Genomic DNA, 27,490 nt, shown 5'->3' on the forward strand with positions numbered 1-27,490 from the left:
GAAGGCAGCGGGAGTTGGGGGGCTCCGTGGTGGGAAGGCCTCGGCGAGGGCCGGGGAGGCCGGGCGGTGCGGGGCCTGAGGTAACGCGCGCCCCACAAAATGGTGGCCGAGGGCGCGGGCGGGCTGAGGGGGCCCCGCCGGCCGTTACGGGCCGTTACCGGCCGCCGCGCCCCCTGGCGGCGGGTGGCGGGACGGCGGCGGGGGCGCGGCGCGGCCCGCCCCCGGGGCTGCCCGGCCCCGCCCGGCCCTGCCCGGCCCCGCTCCCGGCAGCTGCCTCCACCCGGCGAGCGCCAGCAGCAGGTAGGGCCGGGGGCGCGGGGAAAGGGCCGGCGGGACCTCGAACCGCTCGCCCCGCCATAGCGCTGAGGGGGTCGTGAAGGGGAATCTCCTCCCCGCGCCCCCGGGGTTGAGGGAAAAGCCGCGGGATCCTCGCGGGGAAGCGGGGGGGTAGGAAGGGAGGAGGAGGAGGAGGAGGCGGCGGCGGCGGCCCCCTGAGGACCTCAGCCCCTCGCAGGGGGGAGGCGGGCGGCTGGTCCCGGCTGGTGGCGTTTCGGTGTCGGTGACTTCCATCAGCAAGACTTTGCGGTGCCTCCGGTGTGACAGTGACCGTCCCTCGGCGCCTTAACCCGCCCGCTGTGTGGGTGGCATCCCCCGAGGAAGGAAGGGGCAAACCCCCCCCCCGAGCGGCCGGGCTGGGCCCGGGGAGCGGCGGAGAGGAGCGGGGCCGGGCGGGCTCCGCCGCCCCCCGGGCCCCGCTGAGGATGGTGCGGGTCCCTGAGGGGATGGGAACAGCGGGGCTTTTGTTTGTTTTGTTCTTTGCCCGGGGGAAGAATGTCTGAAAGCTCTATTTGAATAGAAATTCCAAAAATGTAGACACTTAAAACCGTATTTAAAATGTTTCCTAGGAAGAGTGTTTTAAAAAAAAAAAAAGTTATGGGGATGACTTGTTTCAAGGAGGCCTCATTAGTAAGTAGATCCTCTTTGAATGAAACTGCTTTGAATGTTATTTGCTTTTGGATGTGACAAATCCAACTTTTGCTAACAAGGATGATACTAGCAATGTTTCCCCTCAAGTCTCTTATTTTTCTTACTGATCATTACAATTTCCATTTTCCACTACCAACTTTCTGCATGACGCAAGTTTATCAGCAAAAAAAATTATGTCCTTTGCTGGGGTATGGCATGGCTCAGCTGAGGGTGTCCAGCTCCGGAGTCAAACGGGGGTGGGGGTTCCTTAAACATCTCTCGTTCTTTAGGTTTCTCAAACTGTTTTACAGAATAATGTGTAACATCTGTCTGGGCAAATGAAGCAAAATCCGAGTACCGAGGAGTGGGTCTCGCACAACCTTGGCTTTTGCAACTGCTTTCTCTCATCTTGTCCGTGAGAGAGTTTATTCCTTAGTCCCTGCTACGGAGAGGTGAGAGATGGAAGTTTAACCTGTGCTGTGAGCAGACAGAAGCAGAATTTGCCCTGTTTAACATCTGCTCTGCAGGATGGCTGCTGCTGGTGTCCCTGCTGCCTCCCTGCCCACCCCAGGCTGGGTGTGCTGGTTGTGGTTCCAGGCTCTGGGTTGAACTGGGCGGATAATGAGAATGCTGTCCTCTGCGCTTCTGCACCAGCCCCGGGTGTCAGCGCTAGTTTATCTGTGCCATCGACGGGCCCCGTTGCAGGACTGACACTCTGGAGCGGTGAGAAGTCCAGAATTCAGCAGGAAGATAGGGCAGGGGTTGTAGTTACATCTTATCGGTGACACAGGTGGATGGTAAACTTCTTAAATATTAAGTGTTTAAATGCAGGGAGGGATTTTCCAGTGTTTGGCTGAGTGTTTAGGTAACAATTTGTTTTTGTGAGAGCTGAGTACCTGCAGTGTCCCCAGGAGAACGTCTCCTGCTCTCAGGAGGGTGGAGGCTTTCTCCAGCTGGATGAAATTCCAGTGCTATGGGGAAAACACTGGGGAAATTGAACCAGCCATCAGTCTTTGGCTGCTTCTAAATGTCTAAAGGGTGACAAAGCAAAAACGCTACTGCTCGTTTCAACTTTGATTTTACAGGCACAAATCCAACCCGTTTGTGAATTTGTTCCTTTCATCAGCAGAGCAGGGATGTGAGATAGCGCTCCACAGGCGAGGTTCAGGGGTCTGATAACGTTACCAAGGGGGTAACGTTAGCCAGCTCTGGCTAAAAGACTGGCTGCCTGACATGTTCCATTACAAGGCTGGTTTTATAGATACTTTATATACTTTTGTGGGTGCTTCAGCCACTTGCTGAGGTGGCCGTGTGGTTGGCAGTGTCACCAAGGTGGGGGGGCTGCTCCTGTGGAAGAGAAAAGGCAGGAGCCTTCCTGCAGGACAAGCAGCAGCAGCTGTTTTCAAAGACCCACTTTAAGCCAGTGTTTCCCCCCATCCCAAGTTCAGATAAAATAACTTTTCATTGTAGGTTGGGTATTTTACAGAGTCCCAGGGGGAACTAAACCTTTCTTAAAATAGCAGTGACATATTTTATTACTCAGGATTTATATCTACTTTCAACTCACTTTACAAATACAAGCTTTCCATTTTAATCCCAGTCTCAGACATTAGCGTTGCTACTGAGTAACATGTGTGAGAAAGAGGATGTCAGACAGGAATATGCAGCTTCACAAACTAACCATTTCCCAGTTTTGCTTTGGAATCCTGACACCAAAAGAAATAGGTTTTATCTTCTTTTTTTTTTTTTTCCAAATATGAGCTGAAGCGATGAAGTTGAGACTGGTTGCAGCAAAGCAGAACGTGGTTAAACACAGATGTAAAGTAGCCAGGGCACAATAACTAACTGCTGTCTGGGAAGAGGCAGCTGCTCTTGGTTTTTGTTTGCTTTCGCAGCACTTAGGAATTGCCACGTGAATAATCTAGTTCTGAATATGTCTCTGCCTGATTGCTATCAAATGCTTTTCATGAAAAGGCAGACAATTCTGATATGGGCAATTTATCAGTAACAAGCTGTGTATTATTTCTGTTGATTAGTGGTTGACTCTCCAAATGAAGTATTTGGTATCCCTTCTAAAAATTTAAACTGAAACCCAAATTGTATATATTGTTATTTTATGTGTCCACTTGTAATCTCTTTTGAATCCTTTAAAACTCAAGACTCAAAAGATGTCTTGTGCTGTGTCTTTCAAAGGTCACCAAGTTTTTATATTAAGAAGAAACCCTCAGGTTATCCATTTTTTGTGCAGCTTATCACTTTGTGTACCTCTGTCATGTCATTTGTTCTGCTTCTCACAGCATTAGTTCAAGTCCTTGTCTTCTTTTCAGCCTCTTAATCATTAATTAATCACTTCAGACACTAAGACGACTGAGGGAATTGGAAAGAAATGCTCTGGATGATTAATTCTTTTCCAATAAAAGCAATGAGCTTGCCAGAGATCTCAGCTATGAGCCATGCTGGAACTATTTTTCCCAAATCAGACACAAACTCTCTAGGTGGGGATAGTGCACAGCAGTTGAGCCTGAAGCTGTGGTTTGTTGGTTTGTGAAGTATTTTTCCATAGGAGGCTCCCCAGAACAATGGCAATGTGGAAAGGCATTGCAGTCGGACACCATCCGTGGGGCATGGGAGTGGGGGAGCAGAGAAGTTGTCACACTGGTTCATTCCTATCTCATCTCGCAGCTCACAGCAGATGTTTAGGCAAAGGAAGAGAATGGAAAAATCAGGGGCAGCTTTTCTCAGGTCTGTCCTTGTGACTTCAGGCAGTCAAGAACTATCGTAACTAGGGATTTCCTGAATTGAAGATTCCATTCAGGTTGTAATGATTAATAGTTGCTAATCAACCCTTCCCTTCTGAATTTATCTCAGCTTTTTTACCCCAGTGGTAGTTTTGTCCTCCTGAGCACCCTATGAAAATGATTTCAAGTCTGTACCTGCAGAGAAGCACTTACTTTGGTTTCCTTTATCATTGCACACATAACACGGGAATCAGGTTCCATCTTTTCATATAAAATGCCACCTTAATGCAATAATTTCTGTTTTTAGCCTGCACTGCTGCCTGTGTCATTATCATGCCCAGACTGAAGTCCAGAACCGAGTTTTCTTCAGCACCCAGTCTATTTCACGTCCTTCAAGAATTTGTCTGATAGGAGCATCTGTGAGGATTTACCAAGGAAATAAGTCACTGCTGGTTCTCTCCTGCCCCTGTTTCCAAACTAAGGGCAATCGGGAGGCTGCTAAGCCATGAGACAAACAGCAAAATCTTTCCTGGCCTGTGGAGTTGAAAGGTCTTTAGCGAGATTGCCAAGTAGAAGAGTGCTTCAGTGAAGCACTTTAAAAGGGATGGAAAAGAAGTAAAAAATGGAGTGGGACCCTGAGATGGGTTTGTGACCTTGACTCGGGCTCTAGGTGTTTGCTGCTCACTCATCTGCTCAGAGCAGGCCGAGGGGAAAATGGGTGAGGAATGGTCGTGGTGGTGGAGAGCGGTGGGGGTGGTGTTTGGTGTTTCAGCTTTTGTTAAGTAAGGAGATTAAAAGTAAATGAACTGGCGTTAGGAGCGTTTGAACAAACTTTATGTGCACCAGGCCTGGATTTCAGAGGATATGCTTCTGCTTCCTAAGAAGTTATGGATGTTGGCAATTTTCCAATATTTACACTACATCCTGCAGTCTTCAGCTCCCTGATAGCTGAAGTACACTGATTGCCAGCATAGATTCATCAGCCCTCTTATTAGCTGCCTGGCACGCTGCTGGGCAACTCTTCTTTGTATACCAATATGTTCATACCCTCCAGATATGGCCACGCTGCTGGTGTTTGCCTGATCATAGGAGCCCACGCTTCTCTTGCAGTAGTACAAACCCTGTTACGTCCCTCGCTGTACAGAGACACTCAGAGCATGGAGTCTGCTGGTCTGGGTACGTATCCAGGGCAGGGGGAGAGAGCTGCCTGATCGTAGGTCACTGTTAAATCCCATCAGAGGTGAAATCAGATCAGTGTTCACAAGATGTCAACTTTCAGTACTTCACACCAGCTCAGTGAAGGAAACATGGTCACAGAAGTTAGGAAAGGAAGTAACAGCCTTTAACAATAAGCATTTGACTCTCAGCAGGATTGCCAAGTATTTATCTCTGATTATCCACTGATGATGCATTTGCAAGGTTAAATAGAGCTCTGACATTAGTGGAGTTAAATAGAGCTCCAGCGTTTTTTTCCTGGGGTGCTTTGCAGTGCTTGGCAACCTGCAAATGCCAGACTGGAATAGCCATGCCGAGGCACTGACACGCATCTGAGAGGGCCTGGCAGGGCCTGGCGATGCTGTTGATGTTGGAGTGGTTAATCTGCTTGGTATTCTGGGGATTTCTACCTCTTCACACTTCCCTCTGGAGAATAACCTTTGTTTTAGTTTATCTGTCTGTTTTCCCCCACTTTGGGGTGGACCGGGATTTTGCTAGTAACTGCATAGTCAGGATATTCAGGTTGTCAGACTTTGATCAGAATTTGGGATGTGATGGAGACTGGGTGGAAGGGTTAGATGGTATAGACTCTGAAGGTTTGTGGTTTTTTCTCCTTTTACCCATTTCAAAGTGTTCTTTTCTGACTTCAGGCTGTGGTTTTGGTCTTCTCCTTCCTCTTTTGTCTCTCATTCACCTCCCACTGAGAACCTGAAGAGCTGGATCCGCTCTCAGCTGATGTCCCAGCACAACTAGGAGAGGGAGAAACAACTGTTTGTATTAGGAGCTAGTCAGTCAGTAGGACACCATCCAAAAACAAAGTTTAAACATATGTTATTTACTGAATGTTTCCACACACAGTAAAAATACAGCTACAATTCAAAACAGCATCTTTAAAACACTGGAGGAAATGAATCATCCTGGGATCTTTCAGGATGGACGGGGGCTGCTGCGCTGAGAGCTATCACAGTAGGACTTCCCTTCTCCCAGGCTGTCGGCTTTGAGAATGCTTGTGGTTCTTCAACGCTGAAGCCTGAATCCTACTAAAAATAAAATAAAATAAAACCCCCTCTGTTAATCACAAGCAGCAGAGCTGCAAATGCTTTGCTGTGAGGAGGAAGGGAGTATTTTGGCCTGTTTATAGCGTTGCCCTCTTGTGGCTGTGACAGTGGAGATGGCAGCTGGCGCTTCTGCTGCCAAAGATGTGGTGGCAGCGGGTTTTGGAGCAGAAAACAGCCTTCCTGAGAAGGTCTGTCTCCTCAAGCCAGAGTCATTAATGCAGTGGCCACACCTGCGTGCATTAGGAGAACTGATAGCAAAATGGAAAGGGGAACTCTAATAACTCTGTGTCTCTCCACATTGATTTCCTCGGAAGTGGGTGTCTGTGGGGAAAACCGCTTCATGTGAAACGGGGGAGTCCTGTCTGCTCCCAGGGCAGAGCTGCCTGCACTGGTGTGTGCTGGCCAGGGCTGGAGGAGGCTTTGGGTCACAGCAGAAGGTCTGTCTTTTGTCTGGTAGCAGGGAAATGTGGGTACCAAAAACCTTGTAACTCTCAGTCGTGCCTCGTGTCCTGGTCGTTGTCCCTGATCTAGGAGAATGTATATAAAGTGAGCTAATTCCTGTTAATTCTGAGTTACTCCATGTCTCATGCAGAGGTTTCTGAGATGGAAAGAGAAATTCTGTGTGGAGCTGAGCTGGAAAGCAGGGGCTCAGGGAGGCAGTTCCTGTGCAGACCCCCGCATGGTGGGTTTGCTGTGGGATTTGGACGTGCTGTGCTGCATCACAGTGGCATAAGACAAAGTTTTATCTACGTGCTTTTTAGTCACAAATCTTTTGTACTCAACCCTAATATTTGCATGTACTTCTCTTGCCCTTACCAGAGGGGTAGCAATGGTTAGTGTAAGCCCTTTCACCCCGTCGCCCGTGTCTGATGCTCACTTCCCCTGCAAGGCCATGTTTCATGCTTCCCTTTTGGACTCCTTTTAGGACGTGTCTTCTGGTTTCCAGCCCTTCTTCTTGGGTAATAATGTATTACTGTGCTCTTCTCTGGGTTATGGATAATGGATTGAACAGGCTTCTGTACCAGAGAGGAATGTATTGGCTGGTTCTCAGGGGAAAAACAGTTTGCATAAAGTTGCAGCTCATTTCCCCTGTACAGTCAGGACCTGCTGACAGGAGGAAGAACATCTGTGTCATTTCCCTGGAGCTGACCACAGGCAGGGCTTCGCTGCCTCCCTTGATGTGTTCTGCCTGTCACCACCAGATCCGTCTATGGGACATGATATGGGATGGCAGTCATATTTTAATGCTCTGGATTATGTCTTCTGGGTTACATAAACGCTCCTTTAAGACATGTTTTCAGTGCTGAGCAATGATTTGTGTTTGGGTATAATTCAGTTTTGCTCACAACTCAATGACAGTAGTCCGTGGTTTCCACCGAGCCAGACTTACACACGCTGTGTGTATTTAAGTGTATGATTCAGCTCTCACGTATGCTCTTAAGGTAGGGCTTTTAAACAGCTGATTGTATCAGCAGATTTTCTCTGGGTGTGTTGCAGATGGGAGACTTATATTCTCCAAAATGTTCTCCCGTGTAAGTAACAATTTTCCCAATTTCCATCAGGGCAACTGAGAAGAAACTTGGGGTTTTGTGTCGAAGTTTTTAGCCTTGGTGCATTGGGCTGAACCTTCTGTGTTTACTAAGTGGATCATATTCAAAAGGTAGAGAGACCAGAATAGAGCTGACATGACTCATAGTGCAAACAAACAGCTGGAAAAAGTGAACAATACTCAAATCATCTGGGTGTTCTAATTTGCTAAAGTGGTTTAGTAGGAATTTTAACTTATGAATGCAAAAACCTACTTGCCAGTGGTACAGATAATGCTGTACTCGGTGTCCAGGACTGTTGATCCAAGTTCTTCTTGGAATCAGATGCAGATTTTAAAGGAAGGGGGAAGCTGCTGAAGGGACAATGCCAGTTGGAATTTTTTGGATTTGTGGCTGGCTGCATCTGTTAAAATGGAGCTGCTCGGAATAGCATTAACGATGCTCCTCATATAGAGAACTGAAATAGTTTATGTAGTCACTGTGGCTGGGGTAGGAGGAGGCTCTTCTATGCCAATTTTTTTCTTGTTCCAAACAAGCTCTGTTTACTGGCTTCTTCAAGGGATGGAAGGAAAGGGTTGTTTTTTAGTTTTATGTGTATATGAATTTAGGGCTGTCTGGAGACTAAAAACTGATCTAATCTATCATTTTAGGTATTTTTCAATGCCTATCAACTTGGCAACAAAGCTGAAGTCCCACCAGATTTATTTTCAGTGGCTTACTGAGGAGTTAGTCATAGTATATACTGTTTTGGCAAGGAGGCTATGAGGGATATACAAGTATTTTCATTTTCAGAATGCACTGTCATCAGCTGTTAATACTGTGCTGAACTGTTTTCCTTTCTTTGTTTTATGCAGCATCATGTATTGAGGTGTTTATTGTCAGCACTTGAGTGATTGTGTGGTGTTCACTCTCAAAATTTTTGTAAATTCATCAGAGTTTTCATGGGTCAGCAAAGGATCGGAGAGAAAAGCAATGGCTGTGTGGGTAGTCAGAAAGTATAGATGCTCTTCAAAGTGCAGAAATAGCTAACTAAACCTGAAGCCAGCAAATAACTTTATTTGTGGTACATTTGATCTCCTCAGTGTCATTATTTCAGAGAGTGACCTGGAGAGTCAGCTCTTACCCTAGGAGTGTTACTGTCACAAGTACAACCTGGTGATTTCCCTGGGATCGATCACACTGGGAGGATTGTACAACTTTGTTGCTTACAAAACACAGTGACTTATGGTTTTGTTGTTGTTGCAGCAGAAATACAGTGGCAATTTACTTCTGGCATTTGATATAGGAGGTCTGGAATGCTGAGAGACAAGGGAGTCTTTCTTTTCCTGAGGAGATATATTATTATTTCTTTGGAGCAGTCCATATTCTCCAGGCAATTTTTGGCAAATAAATAGAGGGAAAGAGAGAATTCACTGGGTCAAATGCAACTGTTTGCCCCCAAGGTACAATAAGGATTGGTGCACAAAAAGCATTTTTGCAGCATGAATGTTGTGTGGGTACAGACTCTACTAAGATTTACTGTTCTCTGTTAGAAATTCAGTCTGTATTTGGGAGTTATTTTGATGCTCTGTAAGTGTTATCCATTAAAATAAAAAAAATACAGCCTTTGCCATCTAGAAATGCAGAAATTGTTCCAGAAGTGAGCAGCAGGTGGTTTAGATACTCTATGGTGTAATATTATGTTGGCTGCAGACCTTCCTGTGTGGGCTTTGTTTATGCAGCAAGTTTAGACAAATTAACTGAACCTATAATGAACCAGACGCTGGAGCTGGAAGTGAGAACAACCACACGGTGATCTGGCCAACCTCCACTTATTTCAGTGTCATTTAATTCAGCCAAGCTTTCCTGAGCAGCTCTCTGCAGGTAAGTCCTGACTATATTTGTGGGTATATATATGTGTGAATTGCCACGAGACAACTGTAGCTCCAAAAAAATATTATGCTCTTTTTTGTCTTGTAAGTAGCTGGATACTGAATAAAAGCTGCAAGGGGAGTAGACTGCTCAACAGGGGGGTTTCGAACGTGAGGGAGATGCCGTAGGAAAATAAGCCCCCTCACCCCCAGAAGCACTGTTTCTTTTAAACCAGGATGCTGTTAATGTAGTGATCAGACTTCTGGGTTCTCAGTTTCATGTAAATATTCACTTAAAATGTCTCTTTCCTTTGTAAGACATAGATCCCTTTACAGCTGAGTCTATTGAAATGCACCACTGCACACACTTCTTTTCTCACCCATTATTTTTATCAGCAATTTTTCACCTCTTCTTTTCCGATTGCCTGTCCTCAGCAATTATCCAAGGGAAAAAAACACACCCAGAAGCATCAAGTGGCTTTAAAATATATGTGCTCTTTATAGTCTTATCGTAAGAGTACAAAGTGTCGTGAGGAAAGCCCTGTAAGCTAATATTTGCTGTGTTGTCCAGAGGAGCTGGCTACTAAACATTTACACCCATTCCATTGTATTTAATTTTGCTTTAATAATTATTTAATTTAAAACCTGATAAATATTGTCATTACTGTCTTGTGCATTTTGTTTTCTGAAATACTCTGGCAATACCAGAAGTCAGAGGATGTTTTGGGTGAGTGTATGCATTCCTCCAGCTTTGGTAAAGCTGCTCAGAATGTTTCAGGTTGAGTCAGGAGCAAACTGGAGCCTAACAGAATAATAAGGATTATTTTTTTCTCCTCTTTTTTTCCCCCTGTCAGTACTGGATGATATTGTCTTGTATAAAGATACTTTAGATAGCATCATTAGACACTTTAGATGGTGATAGGTGTGAAGATGTGACAGTATATTTGATGTGGAGGAACTAGGCATTAATTATTCCCTGTAATGGACTTTGTGGCGTGATGAGAGAGTAAGAGATTCCGGGCTCTGTGTCCACAGGTTTTTCTCGACTGGAACAGGCTGTTCCTTTCAGTGCAGTTGTGCTGGGCCACATGAGCAGTGCAGAACTGGGCACCTCCTTGGCAGAAACAAATTCAGAGGAGAGTAAAGACAAATGGTGAAAGTGCTGATGACATCAATTTGTGAGGGCATGGAGTGACTCCGTAAGAGACAAGTGGGAGGCACAGCCTCAGAGATTAATGTAAAGAGCATAAATGGAAGTATTTAGGGAGGGAGGCAAAGAAAACTGTTTATTACAGGTTGCAGGGTGAAATAAGAAAGGTGTTTTGGATTGGATACCAGGAGAGAAAACTCCCGAGTCCTGGGTTGGAGGTGGTGGAAGCTTCAGGTGCTGGGGCTTCCAGCAGCAGAAGGATGGCAGGAAGGATGCACCGCAGGGCAAGAACACCACGTTTGCCAAGCAGAGGGACTGCGTGGTCTCTCTGACTTCTCTGCCCTTTCCTCTGAAACAAGCAGCTTCCAGCCTCAGGAAAATCATTTAACACTTTTTTTAAGAAGCAATCTCTAAATTCTGCTGTTGTCTGAGAGCCAGACAGATGTTTGCAGTGTCAGCTTCCCCCCCACACCAAGTCTTGTGGTCTGAGTTGGGTAAATTGGGGGTATATCCCAGTCGTTGTTTCTATAGGGCAGCCCCCACGATATGGCATTCTCAGCCAGGCCAGTTGGGATTGCGTTAACTGCACATCTGGACACCATAATAACTTGTTGTCTTCCACTGTTTGCTCAAGTCATTGGACTTCTTTTCTTCAGCTCTTGTTTTTATCACTAGGCAGCCAAGTGTCATTTAGAGGATCCATCTGCACTGAAATTCTGTATTCCAAACCCTTTCCTTGTTTTCCTTAAATAACTTTCCTTTGCATAAGCTGTTGGCTCTGCCCAGCACCCTTTCTGTGACTAAGCTGCACAGCTTTATTAACATCAGCTTGAAATTTGCCTTTTCCCCATGTCTCCAGCAGGTCGTCCTTTTTGGTAAGGTCCTGGCAATCCCATCTGGCACATGCCCTGGGTAAAACATCCAGAATACACATTTCTGTGGCTTGATTTAACAATGCAACATTTGCTGACAGCATTAATAAACCATACCTCATGTTGGAGTGTGGTACACTCATTCCCTTCTGACATGGTTCAGACTAATTTTTACCAAAGAATACTATAATACACAATTTATTTATTGTAGCCCTCTTTCCCTCTTTTGCCTGTATTTACATTCTGCATCTAATTGGTGATGCAAGTTTGGAGTGAGAGCAAAACTTATAAAATGCCAAGTTAATTGGAAGACCAAATAAATCGTTTTTCCAAAATATATTATATGTTTATGAGCAGATTAGAATATATTGTAAAACGGGATGCTAACAAAGAAGATTATCCTAGGTCTTTTTGCCTTCAGTCTGTGAAGTTTGGTGAAGTGTGGCAGTGTACAGGATTTTATTAATGAAAAGTGCAAAGTATTTTTCCATTTGGAAGGGACCCATCTCTTTCTAACGTTGTGCAATGCGCCCGCCCTGGTTTGGGTGCGTTGCAGCTGCAGAAGCCTTTACAGCTGCCTTCTTCTGTGTCAGGCATCCAGCATTTTTTTTTCACTGGGTCTTAGACCTCTGACACTTTGAACTTCCTTCAGAGACATCAGAAATACCAGCCAGACTAAGACATTGTTTTTGTTATCTGTTTCAGTTTGAGAATTTCCAGTGAAATTTTCAAAGGCACATTAACTAAAGCAGTTTCCCAAGGTGCCATTTCAAAACAAAATGCATCATCTTGGACAACAGAGAAGCAGAGTGTTCTAATGAGAGAGACAGAGAGAAATCAAATATTTCATGGAGAGTGGAGAAAGCACAGACAAAGTGGGGTCTGATTTTTCCCTTGTGAAAGTTTTGTTGTGGGCTTTTGTGGGTGGAGGATTTGGCCCCTTATTTAAGCAACTTTTGAGAGATTCTGCAAGTGGGAACCTCAGACTGTCGGTAATTCATCCCTGGGTGTGTTAAGAGCAGCAGAGTAACCAGCAGCACAGCCACATGCAGGCATGGGTTACCTTCCTCCCAGCACTCTTCTCTGACCCCCCCGGACATTGGCAGCCCCCAGCAGAGCGCTCAGCCCAGGTGGGGCTCGGTGCATCCTTTGGGCAGTGTTTGGCAGATGCTGTATCACACACTTGTGCTTGCACTGCAGGAGCCGGCCCACCTTCAGGTAAAACACGGGGCTGTTCCTGGGGTGCTGCAGTGGGATACAGCTCTTTCTACACAGTTTACTTACTGCAAACACTTGGAAAATACGATATATTGGGTTGCTGAAGCGTGAGATGGTTGGAAGAACGAGCTCTTTACCGGCGGCAGACCATTGGTATGCTCTGATCAGCCATACCGGGATGTAATTTCATTGAACTGAGTATTTTGATGGTTGTTATGTTCCTGTCACAGGATCTTTCTACACCCTCAGAAGTATTTGGTTGTGAAATTATTGAATTATCTCTTGTTCTGTCACCTACCGGGCTGCTAACGCCCTTTCGCTAACGTGAGCTGAAATACATTGGTCCGTCTCAGCCCCCTCCAGAGTGCAATCCTCTGAGAGCAGCTTGTGCGGAGGTTGCATTCGGTGCAGGACACACAAAGGACGTGCTGAATTTTGCATCTTGCTCCCCTGATGAGTTCAGAGAGACGAGGGCGGTTCCCTCCATCCTCAGGTTATTCAGTTGTGTCCTTTCAGTGCTTCTCTGCTCTTCTCATCTCCAAAATCTCTTTCTCTACAGCCCTTGCCATCTGGAACAGCCTTTCTGTTCCTCTGTGTCTCATCAACTTTCCATTTATTTGCAGGAAAACTGACAAAATGTTGCCTCTGTCGCTGATGTCTCTTAATTTCTTCCTCCCTAATTGGCCTTATGACTAGATCCTTGGCTTGTTTGAACGTAATTGCTGGCTGTAATAGATAGCACATTGTCTTGAGTTATTGCCTGCTGGGATTAAGCGTCTGTAGATGGTTGAAGGAGTCTCGGAGACTTCCAGTGAGGACTGTTGCACAAACATGTTACGCCCCTATATTGCGGAGGGGGTGGGTGTGTTTGTGCCTGATAAAAGATTGGCTTCTGCGCTTCATCTTCACCAGCAGCGAGAGGAGGAGGGAGCTGGGACTCCCTGCAGCTTCTGCAGGAGAAGGGAGAAGCCCGTTTTCTCATAGAAATGGGCAAACAGGACTTCAATTATATTTTTCTCACCATTTTTTGCACGATGGCTCTGAAGCTGAACTGTGTTAGCTCCATGTCTCTCGCAGGGCTTGGATATGTTGTTACAGCAGCTGTTGTGCTTTCAGCTGTGGTAAGTGATTAACGTCACAATTAAACATTGAAAAACTTTTGGTTTTCAATTACTTGTAAGAGTCACATTCTTTAACTCTTCGTGAGGAGTTTGTCCAATTTTATAGTGGGAGTTTGGGGGAAACAAGTTCAGGCTGAGTGGAATCATGCCGATAAAGTTCATTGTTTTCCATCTTTGTTTGATACCTGATTTTGGCTCAGGAATCACTTTGGTAGCTACTCGCTATTTTGCTTTCTAGTTTGTAACATTCTTTATTTCTGCCTTGAAAGCTGAGCGTATTGTACTTTTGTCCATCAGCTACTGTGAACTATCTTCTTTGTCAAAATCCTGGATGCTTCTAAAATAACATTTTAATTTTTTCTTCTCTGTTTTCCCACTCAAAGGCATGCTGTAATATGCGGACAAACTTCCTTTGCCAACATGATATAAATGTTTTATTTCCTTTCAGTATTACCAAAGTGAATTATTTTATAATATAGTTATAGAAAGTGTTCGTTATGTTTGACAAAGGAATGGATTGCATATTGTTAATACATTGCATTAGTACGACAATAAACATATTAGACCAAAATTGCCATGTCTTTAGGACAGGATGTTGTGTGTATCAGTGTAATTCCTATCAGGGAGCAGTTACACAGAAGTACTGCGGTAATGTGGCAGAACAGAAGAGATGTAAGAAACCTCTTCATTACCTAACTCTTTGATGATATTCACAACATTCTGGATAAGATCACACAGGTTTTAGGAAAACTGTAAATAAGTTTATGCCAGATGTACAGCATGTATAGTTAAAAGGGGTTTATTTTCTACAGTCTTGAATGTCATGAACTGTTTATAGAAAAGAAAGTGAGCCCAGGGATTAGTCTTTTACTTATGTGCCATATTGAAAAGCTATAAGTTAGTAAAGAAATATGTAGAGTAAAATCAAGAGAGGTAGACAAAAACCAGAAAAGAAAGTTTAGGAGAGAGTAAGTCAGGAATAAGCCAGGAAGTAGAATTGATTGGAAATGAAAATTAACAGTGATTAATTGAAAGGGATTCCCCTCCCGCCCCCCCTTTTTTTCCTTCAAAATTCAGTGCAAGAGAAAAAAGGAAACTTTCCACTTGTTGCCTGGAACAATAGTTAAGAGATCAGAAGCAATGTAATTTAAACATGCGCTTCCTTGTGCTCTGCCTGTTGAACAACACTCTCTGTTCACCCCTAGCCTGTCAGCATGGTGGAACACGCCGAGTTTGCCAAGGCTGGGAAGGAACCTGGCCTGCAGATTTGGAGGATCGAGAAATTTGATTTGGTACCAGTGCCAAAAAATCTGTATGGAGACTTCTTCACAGGAGATTCCTATCTGGTGCTGAACACCATCCGGCAGCGGAATGGGAACCTCCAGTACGACTTGCATTTCTGGTTGGGTAAGTCCGGTGGGAGTGCCCCTGCTGAACTGGGAGCCCAAAGTGAACTCTGTTCCTCTCACATCACCAGCCTTCTCCAAGCGTTACCCAAGGAAATAAAAAGCAGAATTGGCAGGACAGTGGAATGCTGCTTCAGGTGCATATGGGGCTGCTCACCTTAAATATTTGAAATGGTTTCTGTAATAGTGAGTGCAGCCATCTCTGTACCTAGAAATAGCTTTTTCTGATCTAGATGACAGACTAAGACCCTGTTCTCCAGATGCTCACAGAGAGGACAAGATCTCAGATGAAAGGAGCGGCTGAAATCCTTTCTATTTGAAAGGATGGAGGTCGGTTGTTATCTTCCTGACTCAGTGAGCGGGGCTTTTCACCCTGAAGCTCAGAACTCCTTCTGCAGTAAATGTCACCGAGTAACAGGGCAAGGCTTTCTCTGCATCCTGCAAATCCAAGACTCTTTGACAATATCGTAGTTAAAGCTAAGATGTTTGCATGGTGGCTTGTCCTATCTGCCATCTGCCAACAGGTTTCCCACACCAAAGAGCTCCCGAGAGGCAAACTGCTGTGGAACTAGTGCCCCACTGGTATCTACAGCCTTAGTAAAGTCTGGTAACGTCTTCCTGCGGGTTCATCTGTCTGTGTTTGCTCCATAGCAAGTTTCCTCCCAGGACAGGGGGAAATGGCAAAAGAAAGCAAATGATACCTGTCAAAGAGACACTGGGAAGCAGTGGGGCTGCAGCAGTTACGATGGTATTGTAACCCTCCCAGAAAAATGTACAGTTTAGACTGTTTGGAGTCATGATTAGAAAAGTTTGGAAACGGTTATTCTGCAGACCTTCCAGGAAGCTAAACTTTCCAATAATCTGCTTTCTCCCTGGTGTTTTTGCAGTTAAATGTAGAGCGAGAAACCCTGCATTCCCTCCAAGTTGTTGCTTTTTCATTTCTTAGGAGATGAAAGCTCTCAGGATGAGCGTGGGGCAGCTGCCATATTCACTGTCCAGATGGATGACTACCTTCAAGGGAGGGCCATTCAGCATCGTGAAGTGCAAGGACATGAGTCCTCAACTTTCCTGGGGTACTTCAAATCTGGCATCAAGTACAAGGTAGGTGATGACTGGGTCTTTATCCTGCCAGGGTAAATGAGGTTTGCAAGAAATGGCATCCTGCCCGCTGCCCAATTCTCAGAAGAATAAGAATTGCCGTTTTTCCAGTTGCAACCATTCTCAACCAGATGTTTTCAATGAGTTGGAGCTGACAGGGTGGAGAACAGCAGATCCCAGCGGGAAAGCTTTGGCTGAATTCATAATACACAAGCAAAGCCCCAGGAAACTTTAGGAATCGAGGTTTTGTTTTTCTTCGAGAAGCAGAGGAAAGAACGGTCCCAAGACGTCTGGAATGAATTTGAGAAACAGCAATCTGAGTTAATGGAAACGCCTACCCAGTAGATTTAATTTCTCCCCACTTACATAACAGAGTTTGACCTTCCCAGTCTCTTTTCCATGTTCAGCCCCCACCTCCTTAGCACACGTCAGGTTTTGGGGAAGTAGAGGAATGGTAGTGGGAGTTGCTCTTTGTGCCATTGCAGCAAAGTGGAATAGAAGCGAAAACATGCAGTCAAGAACAGCTCTGTCCGTTAGGAATCCAACAGCACAAGGAAAGTGATATCAAGTCAAATGCCTGTGAAGTGCTTACATTTCCTCATGTCTAAGACTTCCCTAGTCTTTCTGCTTTGCTTATTTCCCACTCATTTGTTGTTATTTTGATTCATTTGAATTTAGTTATGCTTTTTTTGAGGGTAACTGTCGTGAGTCCTGTTGCCTGCATTGATAAGTAATTCCAAGTGTCTCTTTATCAGCAGAGAAGGTGAATCCTGAGGTTGGGATAATCTCTGGCATATAATGCGCATGGAAATACACTCTTCACCCCACCAGTCCTATTAAATCCTATTAATACCTCAGCTTATTGTGATCTTCTTCCAATTTGGAGATCTGCAACTGTGTTACATCGGTATCCCTTAGACACTATGGAAATGGATAGCTGGGATGTATCAATAGATAAATGCTTTAGGAAAGCCCAGCCTGGGCCAACTGGCTCTCTCTGCAAGCTGCTGCTGATCCTCTTTCTTGGGGGAGACAAAAACTGCTCACCGGTAGCAAATCTGTAGGATTTTCATTTTTTCTGAAGCAACAGCACAAGTGTGAATCGTTGTTCCTTCCTTTTCCCCCAGGCTGGTGGCGTGGCATCTGGCTTCAGACATGTGGTTCCCAATGAAGTAACTGTGCAGAGGCTTCTGCAGGTGAAAGGCAGGCGAGCAGTCCGGGCCACGGAGGTCCCCGTCACCTGGGAGAGCTTCAACACAGGCGACTGTTTCATCCTTGACCTTGGCAGTGTAAGTACCACATGAAAGACAGGACTTTCAGGGGCAGGAGATGTCTGATTAGCTCACGTTAAGGATTTTTTTCCCCACTCTGTTGAAGCTATCTCAAGTGTTGAGCATTCCGGAACACTGTTCAGTCAGTCTAACATCTTTCAGTCCCAGCCATGCTGCCAGCTCCTCTGGAGAGGGGGTCGTTGTGCTCTGAGAGTTGCATGATCTTTCTCTTTCCCCCCAGAACATCTTTCAGTGGTGTGGCTCCAACAGCAACCGTCAAGAACGGCTGAAGGCCACTGTGCTGGCCAAGGGGATCCGGGACAACGAGCGGAACGGTCGTGCCAAGGTTTATGTTTCGGAGGAAGGATCAGAGCGGGAGGAAATGCTTCAGGTTGTTCGCTTTGTCCATTTGTCCGTGCTGGAGTGGGAAGGGTGATATGTGGGAGAGTGGGTGGGATGGGTAGACAGGCTCGGTGGTGTGAGGTGTTAGTGGTATAAACAATTCAACGCAGACTCGGTCCTCTGCATCGCTGGGACATCAGGGTATATTTCCACTGTTGTTCTAGAAGTTTCAGTTCTGCTTGATCTTGTGGCTGGAGCATCTGGGGAGCAGAGATCCTCTTGGAATGGCTTGTAATGTCTCTTCTCTCTCAGGTCCTGGGACCAAAGCCTACTTTACCACCAGGAACTTCTGATGACGTCAAAGCTGACACTGCCAACCGGAGGCTGGCCAAGCTCTACAAGGTAACGAGAAACCCTGACAGACACCGTGTGGAGAATGGAGTCATCTTTGCACAATTAGATGGAGCAGGAATAGCAGAGAGGAGCTGAGCTGATCAGAGTCCTACTTCTGCCTCGCTCTGCTATTAGCTTTTTAGGAAGTTTCATGTATGAACTGTGGTTGCTTATCCAGCATGTCACCTGCTTTCTGCTGTTTTTATCACCGCGGGCTGTAGTGAGACAGCTGGGACTTTCCAGGAATTTTTGAGGGTGTAATGAATGGGGAAAAAAGGGAGTTTTCCTTTGTGATATCAGGCATTGTGTTAGGAGGCTGACAGGAAAGAACTAGAAATAGTGAGTGTAAGAACCAGGATCTACCCCTTTCTACATGCAGTGAGCATGATGGAGCAGTGATTCCGGAAGGCAACACTTGCCATCAGGTAGTGTAAGTGCAGAAGAATGTCCAAGGCTTTTTGGGAGGAATCTTGTCTACAGCAGTCTCTGGTATTGATGTGGTGAATATCTGCCAAGGTGGTGTGTAATGTGGACCTTTACCCACCAGTAAGTCCAGGAACTCAGACTATTGAACCCACTTGATACAGGGAGGCCCATTCACAGGTACCAAGACCGACCCCTCCAGTTCTGAAGTGCAGCTGGTTTGCTTTAGAAGATATTTCTTGGTTGCTTGTGCACCAAAGATATTTACCGTTTTGGATCAGTCTTTCTTTGGTCCCAGCAGTATCTGCTTTGGTAGAAGTTCTTGAAATCTTCAGAGTAAATGTTATGTTTTTGTCATATTGTTGCTGTGTCAAAGGTATCCTGTTTGAAAAACAATAGTCCCTGAAGCAGCCAGTGCATTCAAATTTATTTCCCTTCCACTCCCTGAGTTTTGGACTGTCGCCACGAAGCTGGAGGGTGCCTTATCTAATCTCTGTGCTGTGTTATCACAGGTCTCCAATGGGGCTGGGACCATGGCAGTCTCTCTGGTGGCAGATGAGAACCCCTTCTCCCAGGCAGCCCTGGGCACAGATGACTGCTTCATCCTGGACCATGGCACGGATGGGAAGATCTTTGTTTGGAAAGGTACCGTCGGGATGCAGGAGAAGCTGGTTCCACGTGCACAGGGGCTTCATCACAAGGGTCTCTTCCAACCTAGATGATTCTATGATTTATGTACAGGGACTTCAGCCAGTTACCAATCTGTTTCAAGCTGGGTAGGGGAAAAAATGCTTGGTGGTGTTGGTGCTTTTCAGGGCAGGTTGGGATAGCAATAACAATCTCAGAAAAGCACTGTCCTCTGAAATGTCAGGTGCTGAGGTACAGGGTCTTAGTGTAGAGAGTTAAAGGGGGAGGGTCCTGGGAAAGAGGAAGAAAAAATTAATTTAATATCATAAGTAGCAAGGCAGTTGTGCCCTCTCAGCCATCATAAAAGGTATAAAAGAGATCGAAAAATTGTCATTTGCTATTTGACATCATCTGGCTGGAAGGCTGGGCCCTTCTTCTGGTGCAAAAGGTACAAGTACCTGGGACAGTTGCTTCTCTTTTATAAAAAGTTGACCTCTTTTCTCTCTATTTTCATTAAAGGCAGGAGTGCCAACTCCGAAGAGAAGAAAGCAGCACTGAAAACAGCTTCCGAGTTCATTGATAAGATGGGTTATCCGAAACATACCCAGGTGAGGACGTGCAGCCCAGCTGTGGCCAACCCCCCAACACCACTGGGGTTACAGGCCATGGGCTCCAGACCACACTTGTGTGAGTTGTCACTACCAGGCTTTCAAATAGCTCCTGCTTTGGGTGATCTGCTCTTCTGCAGGGAGATATTGTGGTGCTGCTCCTGGGTAACACTGTCCTTAAAATACTATTTACCCCAACACAACTAGTATTTAACATTTCTTCCTCTCAGATACTTTTTTACCCTTTCCGTGACTTTCTCCAAAAAGTAAAAAAGAGAAGGCAGAGGTAAACCTGCCCTTCCTGTTCTTAGGGAGATGTTTCTAAAGGCTTCACATCCCTTCAGCCGTCCTTAGAACTCACCCAAGCCTTACTCTGCATTCTACAGCAGGTTGAGTCCCAAAGTGTTGGTTGTGACAGTAGGGGCCTTCCAGCTGTAGTTACACAGAGGCTTAAAGACTGAATCACACTGGCTGGAAAGAAACAGATTCCTTCAAACTAGTGGCCACAAGCAGCAGAAAACAGTTTGTGATGTGTCTTTTCTCTTGGGAGAGATCTGTCCCGTACGGGAACAGCTGGAGGTACTATTGACTGCTGTGTCTGATTATGGGTCAGTGAGACCTGCCGTTGCGTTTAATAACTCTTGTCACCAAGTATTTCAGTGCTGTCATTGCAGAAGAGCTGTCCCAGCAGCTCTCTGTCAGCTGGAAACCAGGGCTCACCTGAAGTAGGGAGCAGGTGGGGCTGGAGCTGTGTGGGGTGGGGGACAAGGCTCCTTCTGATGGCCTGGCACATTTCTTTCAGATCCAAGTCCTCCCGGAGAGTGGTGAGACACCTTTGTTTAAGCAATTCTTCAAGAACTGGCGGGACAGGGACCAGACGGAAGGGCTGGGACAGGCTTACGTTTCTGGTCATGTTGCCAAGATCGAGAAGGTCCCTTTCGATGCCGCCACCCTGCACACCTCCAAGGCCATGGCTGCCCAGCACGGAATGGAGGATGATGGCTCTGGCAGGAAACAGGTGAGCAGGGTCCCAATCCCTTTGGGGAGGTTTCCAGAATTTTCTTTGCTACTTGATGCCATTCCTGCAAGAGCAGGGAGACAAATGGAGGCCTGAGAGTCATCAATGCTGCAGTTTCGTAAATGCTGAGGTAATTTTTAACACCAGAAATACCAGCAGGGTCTTGAGAACCTGCTGTAGGTATAGACAAGCTCTTAATTTGACCCAAAAATGTCCCTGGGGGCAATGCTTCACCCAACAGTGTGGACCCAGACTTGTGCCTCATTCCTCTTCCTCCGTGATTCTTGCGGTTGTCATCACACGTGTGATGGGTGATTGTCTCACAGGACCCATCTCAGACACCTGGATGCGTGTGTTTGTGTGTAGAAGCAGTGGTGGAGGTGGGCTTGGAAGAGCTGAGTACTGTCCCAAAGCCGACAGAGCTCCTGGCCAACATTAGACTTTTGGAAAAGTCCCCGGTAAAGCCTAAAAGCTCTATTTCTGAGTGTCTGACCGACAGAAATTGAAATGATCGTGTCAGTTACAAAACGGGCATCGGTGCTGGTGGTGCCTGTGGGCTGACTCACGATTTTCCAGTGATTCTGAGGGTCCCGATGGCTCCGAGGAAGGTTTGGGAGCTCCGAGGAGGAGCTGATGTGCCCTGTGGCCGGGGCTGCCGCAGACCATCCCCAGCAGGTGGGGCTGCGGGACCGCAGGAACTGGGGGAGAAAATGGAACAGCTTTGTCAAGGAAGCGCTTATTCTGCTGTCTCGTCAAACCCAGGCTATTTCTGCTCCCCTCCTTTTCTAGATTTGGAGAATAGAAGGCTCAGAGAAAGTGCCGGTGAATCCTTCGACATACGGCCAGTTCTACGGTGGGGACAGCTACATTATCCTATACAATTACCAGCACGGGGGAAAACAGGGACAGATTATTTACACTTGGTAAGAAGGTTTCCCTGATGTGAGTCAAGAAACACTGGGGCCGTGTAGGGCTGAGAGTCCACCCTTCCAAAAATGGATCGCTGCTGGTTCCCACTCACAGAGGATCCTTGAGGGATAAAATGTCACCCTGGATAACCTTCCCTTGCAAACAAAACACTGCCAGAGGTCTGGAATGTTTTGTTTGAAGAAGGACAATGGGGGGAATTACTGTGCTAGTATTTTTTTTCCTTTGTTTTTTTGGATTATTTTTTTTTTTCCGAGTATAAGTTACTCCCTTCTTTGGATCAAGCTCTAGTTCTTTTTGCAGAGTTCTTACGTCTTTTGAGACCACCATAACTAACTTTTGATACTCTGCCACCTCGGCTGTGGCTTGTGACTGTTAGAGTTCCCAGCCCGTGCCCGTACGGAGGAGTTTTTCAGGAGGCAGGCTCAGGCTCAGACTCGGGGCGAGCAGAGAGGGCAGGGGCAGGTCTCTAACCAAAACCAGAGTGGGTGCTGTCTGTGCAGGGGCTGCGTGTGTAGTTGCTGGTAATAGTAACCAACGGGCACGTTTTTAAACTGGCTGCTGGAAAGGTAACGGGGGATAGGTGTGAAGTTACTCAAGAATCTGTGTTTATTACCTAGAAAATGTTCCCATCTCTCTCTGTAACCACCGAGTTACAATAAAGGATAATTAATTTCTCTTTCACATTGAGTGAAGCGCAGCAGAGGTTTGGTAACAAACGGTTTCCTTATCTCTTCTTGATCTCGGTCAGGGGTGTGTGGGTGTGTTTGGGGGGGAAGGGCTGCAAATAAAACTCAGGTTTTTGCCTCGTTTTTCAGGCAGGGGGCTGATTCCACTCAGGATGAAATTGCAACCTCTGCGTTCCTCACAGTGCAGCTGGATGAGGAGCTGGGGGGCAGCCCTGTGCAGGTAAAAACCACACACAACCAAACAAAAAAATCTCAAAACCCCAATACAGTGGGAATAAATAAGATAGATGTGTAGTTCTGTGATACCGATTGGCAGTGAGAAACCTCCTCGTGCAGCGACAGCCTCCAGCTCTGTGTAGGCGTTGGGGAGGCCGCGTGCCTGACCTACGCTTGCGTATTGTATTACTCAAGAAAGTTTTACAAATGGTCTGTAGGAGACAGGAGGGTTTTTAATTTGTTACTTCTGTGCCAGTGGATCACTCAATAATTAAAATGGAATGGGAATTGAGAGCTCTGTTTAAACACTGGTCAGTTTTTGTGTGGGAGGTAATAGCCGAGCTCCCGTGACCAGCTTGGTATTTTATGAAGATTCCAGCTGGAACGATGGTTGTAAAGGCCGTTTCTAGCACATCTTTGCTACTTTTTTTAGCAGTAGCTTAAAGCTGACAGCAAGTTTCTTTTTCTCTAGAAACGAGTCGTGCAAGGAAAAGAGCCGCCCCATCTGATGAGTATGTTTGGTGGAAAGCCCTTGATTGTTTACAAGGGTGGAACCTCCAGGGAAGGAGGTCAGACAGCACCCGCAGACACACGGCTCTTCCAGGTCCGGTCCAGCACCTCAGGAGCTACCAGAGCAGTGGAGGTAAGTGGGAGTCAGCTTTGTGTGTGCGCACAGGCCTCGAGGGGAACAGAACAAAGGCCAAACTGAGCTTTCTTCTGTAAACTGAAACACTTGGAAAACTTTACAAACTATCAAAAGATTCTAATTTTTCCATGGATAAGGAGTGATAATCTTTATTTTCTAATGAGTTCATAAATGAATACATTTAAGCCATTTTCTCCTCACTAGATGCTGTACCCCACATACAATGATACTTTTCAAACTGTTGAAAACCATTCGGATCTGAGCATTATAACCTGTTCTAAGCCTGTGTGACAACAGCACTGAAGACAGAAAACGCTGAATACCCTCTGTGCAAATAGAACTTGTGCTGGGACATGGGTTCTGAGCCCTGCTCCTTTGAAAGAAAACACACACATAAAAACCCCTGGTGCAACAACAAAAAGAGAGTAAATCCTGGTCAGTAGCTACGGGTGAGGCAAGAGAACTGTTCTATGTCTGCAGCAGGGTCCCAAGTTTCTAGCTTCAAGACGGCGTGTCTTTGTTGACACAGAGGAGATTACGTTAATGATTGCTCAGCCTCAGCAGCGGGGACGCCGCTCCACCACTGCCTCCCCAGCCAGTTCTTACGTCTCCCGTCAACCATAAAGCCTGGCAAAAGGACAGATCCAGGCATTCTTGCCGTAGATTGAATGTACACACAGAGACACACATTTATTTACTCTTCTCATATGAGTCTAACTCATCACTCAGATACAGGCAAATACACAGCGTCTTACAGCCTTGCGTGCTTGCGGGGAATACCTTGTTCGCGGTTTGTTCAACGATAGGTACTGATTTTTATTTTGAAGTAATGGGCTCTGTGTAGAGGATGATTACACCTGACACGGGCAATGTTCTTTCTTTTCAGCTGGATCCCGCTGCCAGTCAGCTGAACTCCAACGATGCCTTTGTCCTGAAAACTCCCTCTGCTGCTTACCTTTGGGTTGGCCAAGGAGCCAGCGACACTGAGAAATCGGGAGCACAAGAGCTGCTGAAGATACTGGGAGCTCGCCCAGTACAGGTTTCTGAAGGCAGAGAGCCAGGTGAGGGAGGCACGGGGGAGTCTGAGACCATTTCTGTGTAGCTGCGTGTTCCCAGTAATTATTTCATGGATATTTTCTTTTGCCTCCCAGAACGATGAAATACGGACACAGGCCACAGTAGCTTTATTCTGTTTAACAGCTCACTCGTGTTTGTAGGCCTTTGGGACTTTCTGACATAGAAGAGTGCTTCAAGTCCTACCCAAACCATGGTTTCCATGAACAGCTGAAGCACCAGCATCTATTTCTCTTTTTCAGATAATTTCTGGGCAGCTTTGGGTGGCAAAGCTCCTTACCGTACCTCTCCCCGGCTGAAGGACAAGAAGATGGATGCTCATCCTCCTCGTCTTTTTGCATGCTCCAACAAGAGCGGACGCTTCACTGTGAGTATCGAAGATGACAGTCAGTTACTTCAACATCCGTCTGACAAAGCCAGGAGAAATTGGGTCCCGTTCTGCCCCCAGCCAACCGCCAGGCTGGTACAACTCCTCTCCAGAAGGAGAGCGCGGGCACCATTCTTCTGCAGAGAGAGCAGCCAGATCCGTTGCGCTGTTGTGTCAGCCCAGCGATCTCCTGAAGCATCAAACTGACCCTCCCCTGGTTAACAACTAGAGTTCAGGCTCCTCAAATTTTAACTCATGAATCTTTCAAGAGGCAGCGTTACAAGTTTTGGGCACTAGTGAGAGTTTCTCTAGAGAGAGAGACTGATTTTGTGTTCTGTGGTGTAAGAACACTCGTGTGACACAGCCAGAGTCGCACGGTTAAATGCGGTGCCAGGATCTGGCTTAAAGCATCTCACTGACAAGAGGTGAAACCAGAACCTGCGTGAACTGGATTTCTCCTGGAAAGCCGAAATGGCCTTGAAAGCATGAGCTCATCTTAACCTTCTGTTTTCCAGATTGAAGAAGTTCCTGGAGATCTGACTCAGGATGACCTTGCCACAGATGACGTGATGCTCCTAGACACATGGGATCAGGTACGTCCCATCAGCCCCGTGACGAGAGGAGCAAAGAACAGGCACAAACCGGCTGTAGATTGAGACCCAAATCACAACAGCTGGAGGAGTTGTGGTATTAGAGAGCCCCTTCCTTCATGTGAAAGTCACTGTGCATAAATCAGCCAAAAGGCAACTTAGAGATGCATTTTTTTATGTTTTATGTAAAAATGTTCAAAAATCTGCATTTTCCCTGATGTTAAGCTACTGTATAATTGGTTCATGCAGATAAAACACAGTCAAAAAGCTGCTCGTTATTTACCAGTAGCTTTAGTCCCGTAGGTCAGCAAGCCCAGGTACGGTCTCGGTGTGTGTCACACACCGTTCACTGAGACTCTGTCTAAATTATCCTTGCTCTCATAAAGAGATTGATTGTTGCTGAAATAATTCATATGGGGTTTTTCATCTTTAGGTCTTTGTATGGATTGGGAAAGATGCCCAAGAAGAAGAAAAGACCGAGGCTTTGAAATCTGGTAACGACACATTTTCCTCTCTGAACTAACCGTTTCTTATTTCCCACTATCTGATCATGAGGCAGGCAATTTAATACACTAAGAAACATACCTTAAGCACAACATAAAATTCGGTGTTGTGACCAAAGAGATCATGTCTCAAAGGAGGATCCCTGAGGTCAGCGTGCAGGGGGTAGTGTCCATCCAGCTACACTGCGCTCAACCCCCAGCAGCGAAAAGTCCCCTCGGGTGGAGGCTCCCACTGGGTTACAGCATTTTATAATCCTAACGTCAGTTTTCTACAAACACCTGACAGGTATAGGTAAAACCAGGGAGTGAAAACTTTTACATAGAGTCACAGAGTGACATGGAGTTGGAAGGGACCTCTGGAGATCATCCAGTCCAACCCCCTGCCAAAGCAGGTCCACCCAGAGCAGGTCCCACAGGAACGTGTCCAGGCCGGGTTTGAAGGTCTCCAGAGAAGGAGACTCCACCACCTCTCTGGGCAGCCTCTTCCAGGGCTCTGCCACCCTCACAGGAAAGAAGTTCCTCCTCATGTTTAGATGGAACCTCTTATGTTCAAGTTTGTGCCCGTTTCCTCTTGTCCTGTCCCTGGGCACCACTGAAAAAAGACTGGCCCCATCCTCCTGACACCCACCCTTGAAGTATTTATAGGTGTTGATCAGATCCCCCCTCAGCCTTCTCTTCTCCAGACTAAAAAGACCCAAGTCCCTCAGCCTTTCCTCGTAAGGGAGATGCTCCAGGCCCCTCATCATCTTTGTAGCCCTTTTGTGGAGTTTTTGTTTGATTGTTTAAATGAACAACCTGCAGTCATCGCTCTAACACCCAGTTAACTACAACCGGGCTGTTTCAGCTCTTGCTCCCTGACACTTGGACTCTCTGAGATTCCCTCCTACTTGTGTGTTTCCAGCTAAACGGTACATTGAAACCGACCCCTCCAGCCGAGACAAGAGAACTCCAGTCACGGTCATCAAACAAGGCTTTGAGCCGCCCACCTTCTCCGGCTGGTTCCTGGGCTGGGACGATGACTACTGGGCTGTGGATCCCCTACAGCGAGCGATGGCAGATGTGGATGTCTAAGGAATGAGGTTTTTCTTTTTTTAAATGGAGCAAGTTTAGTGCCTTCAATGCCTTCACGAGCTACTTCCTCCTGCAGGATGCATGTTACTAAGGCAATGATGTTAATAGCCAATTAGCTGTGCAATAATTACTGAAAACAATCAATCATGACCAGTCATTGACCCTACTCCTTGCTTTGATTATATTTAATACAATAAAGCTTGTATGGAATAGGTGAAGAATAGAAATGGTGGGGTTTCTTACGAAGAAAAAAACATTAAGCTGAATCTGTAGATCCTACATTTGAACTTGTTTGAAACAAATACACCTTAGAAAAGGAAACCTTCTTTGTGCCATCTTTTGCACATGCACTTTTTACTAAATGGTGACAGAAATGATTGTGGGGGTTTTGGAATTGTTTTGCTTTCCCCTCACCAGAATTATTAGCACTCAAGACCCTGATAAATAAACCGTATTCTGCTCTTTCAGAAAGTCACTCATTACTCA

The 27,490-nt window shown here is 46.1% G+C and overlaps 1 protein-coding gene across 2 annotated transcripts; it reads left to right on the forward strand.

Moving 5' to 3' along the window:
• The first annotated feature begins 259 nt into the window (after positions 1 to 259).
• GSN (gelsolin) lies at positions 260 to 27,478 on the forward strand. 2 transcript variants are annotated; one of them, XM_074161017.1, is made up of 18 exons: positions 260 to 300; positions 906 to 966; positions 14,941 to 15,142; positions 16,088 to 16,242; positions 17,367 to 17,528; positions 17,752 to 17,901; positions 18,165 to 18,254; positions 19,181 to 19,313; positions 19,815 to 19,903; positions 20,706 to 20,921; positions 21,711 to 21,844; positions 22,667 to 22,757; positions 23,226 to 23,396; positions 24,286 to 24,460; positions 24,716 to 24,840; positions 25,356 to 25,433; positions 25,864 to 25,924; positions 26,835 to 27,478. In XM_074161017.1, exons 2-18 carry the CDS (start codon positions 934 to 936, stop codon positions 27,002 to 27,004), a joined length of 2,235 nt encoding a protein of 744 aa, XP_074017118.1. In that variant the 5' UTR covers positions 260 to 300; positions 906 to 933; the 3' UTR covers positions 27,005 to 27,478. The 2 variants fall into 2 exon arrangements, with proteins under 2 accessions (XP_074017118.1, XP_074017117.1); XM_074161016.1 differs by lacking the exons at positions 260 to 300; positions 906 to 966 and adding an exon at positions 13,527 to 13,735.
• Positions 27,479 to 27,490: the final 12 nt, after the last annotated feature.

The sequence above is a fragment of the Numenius arquata genome, chromosome 19 (genome assembly GCF_964106895.1).
Source record: "Numenius arquata chromosome 19, bNumArq3.hap1.1, whole genome shotgun sequence".
Lineage (NCBI taxonomy): Eukaryota > Metazoa > Chordata > Aves > Charadriiformes > Scolopacidae > Numenius > Numenius arquata.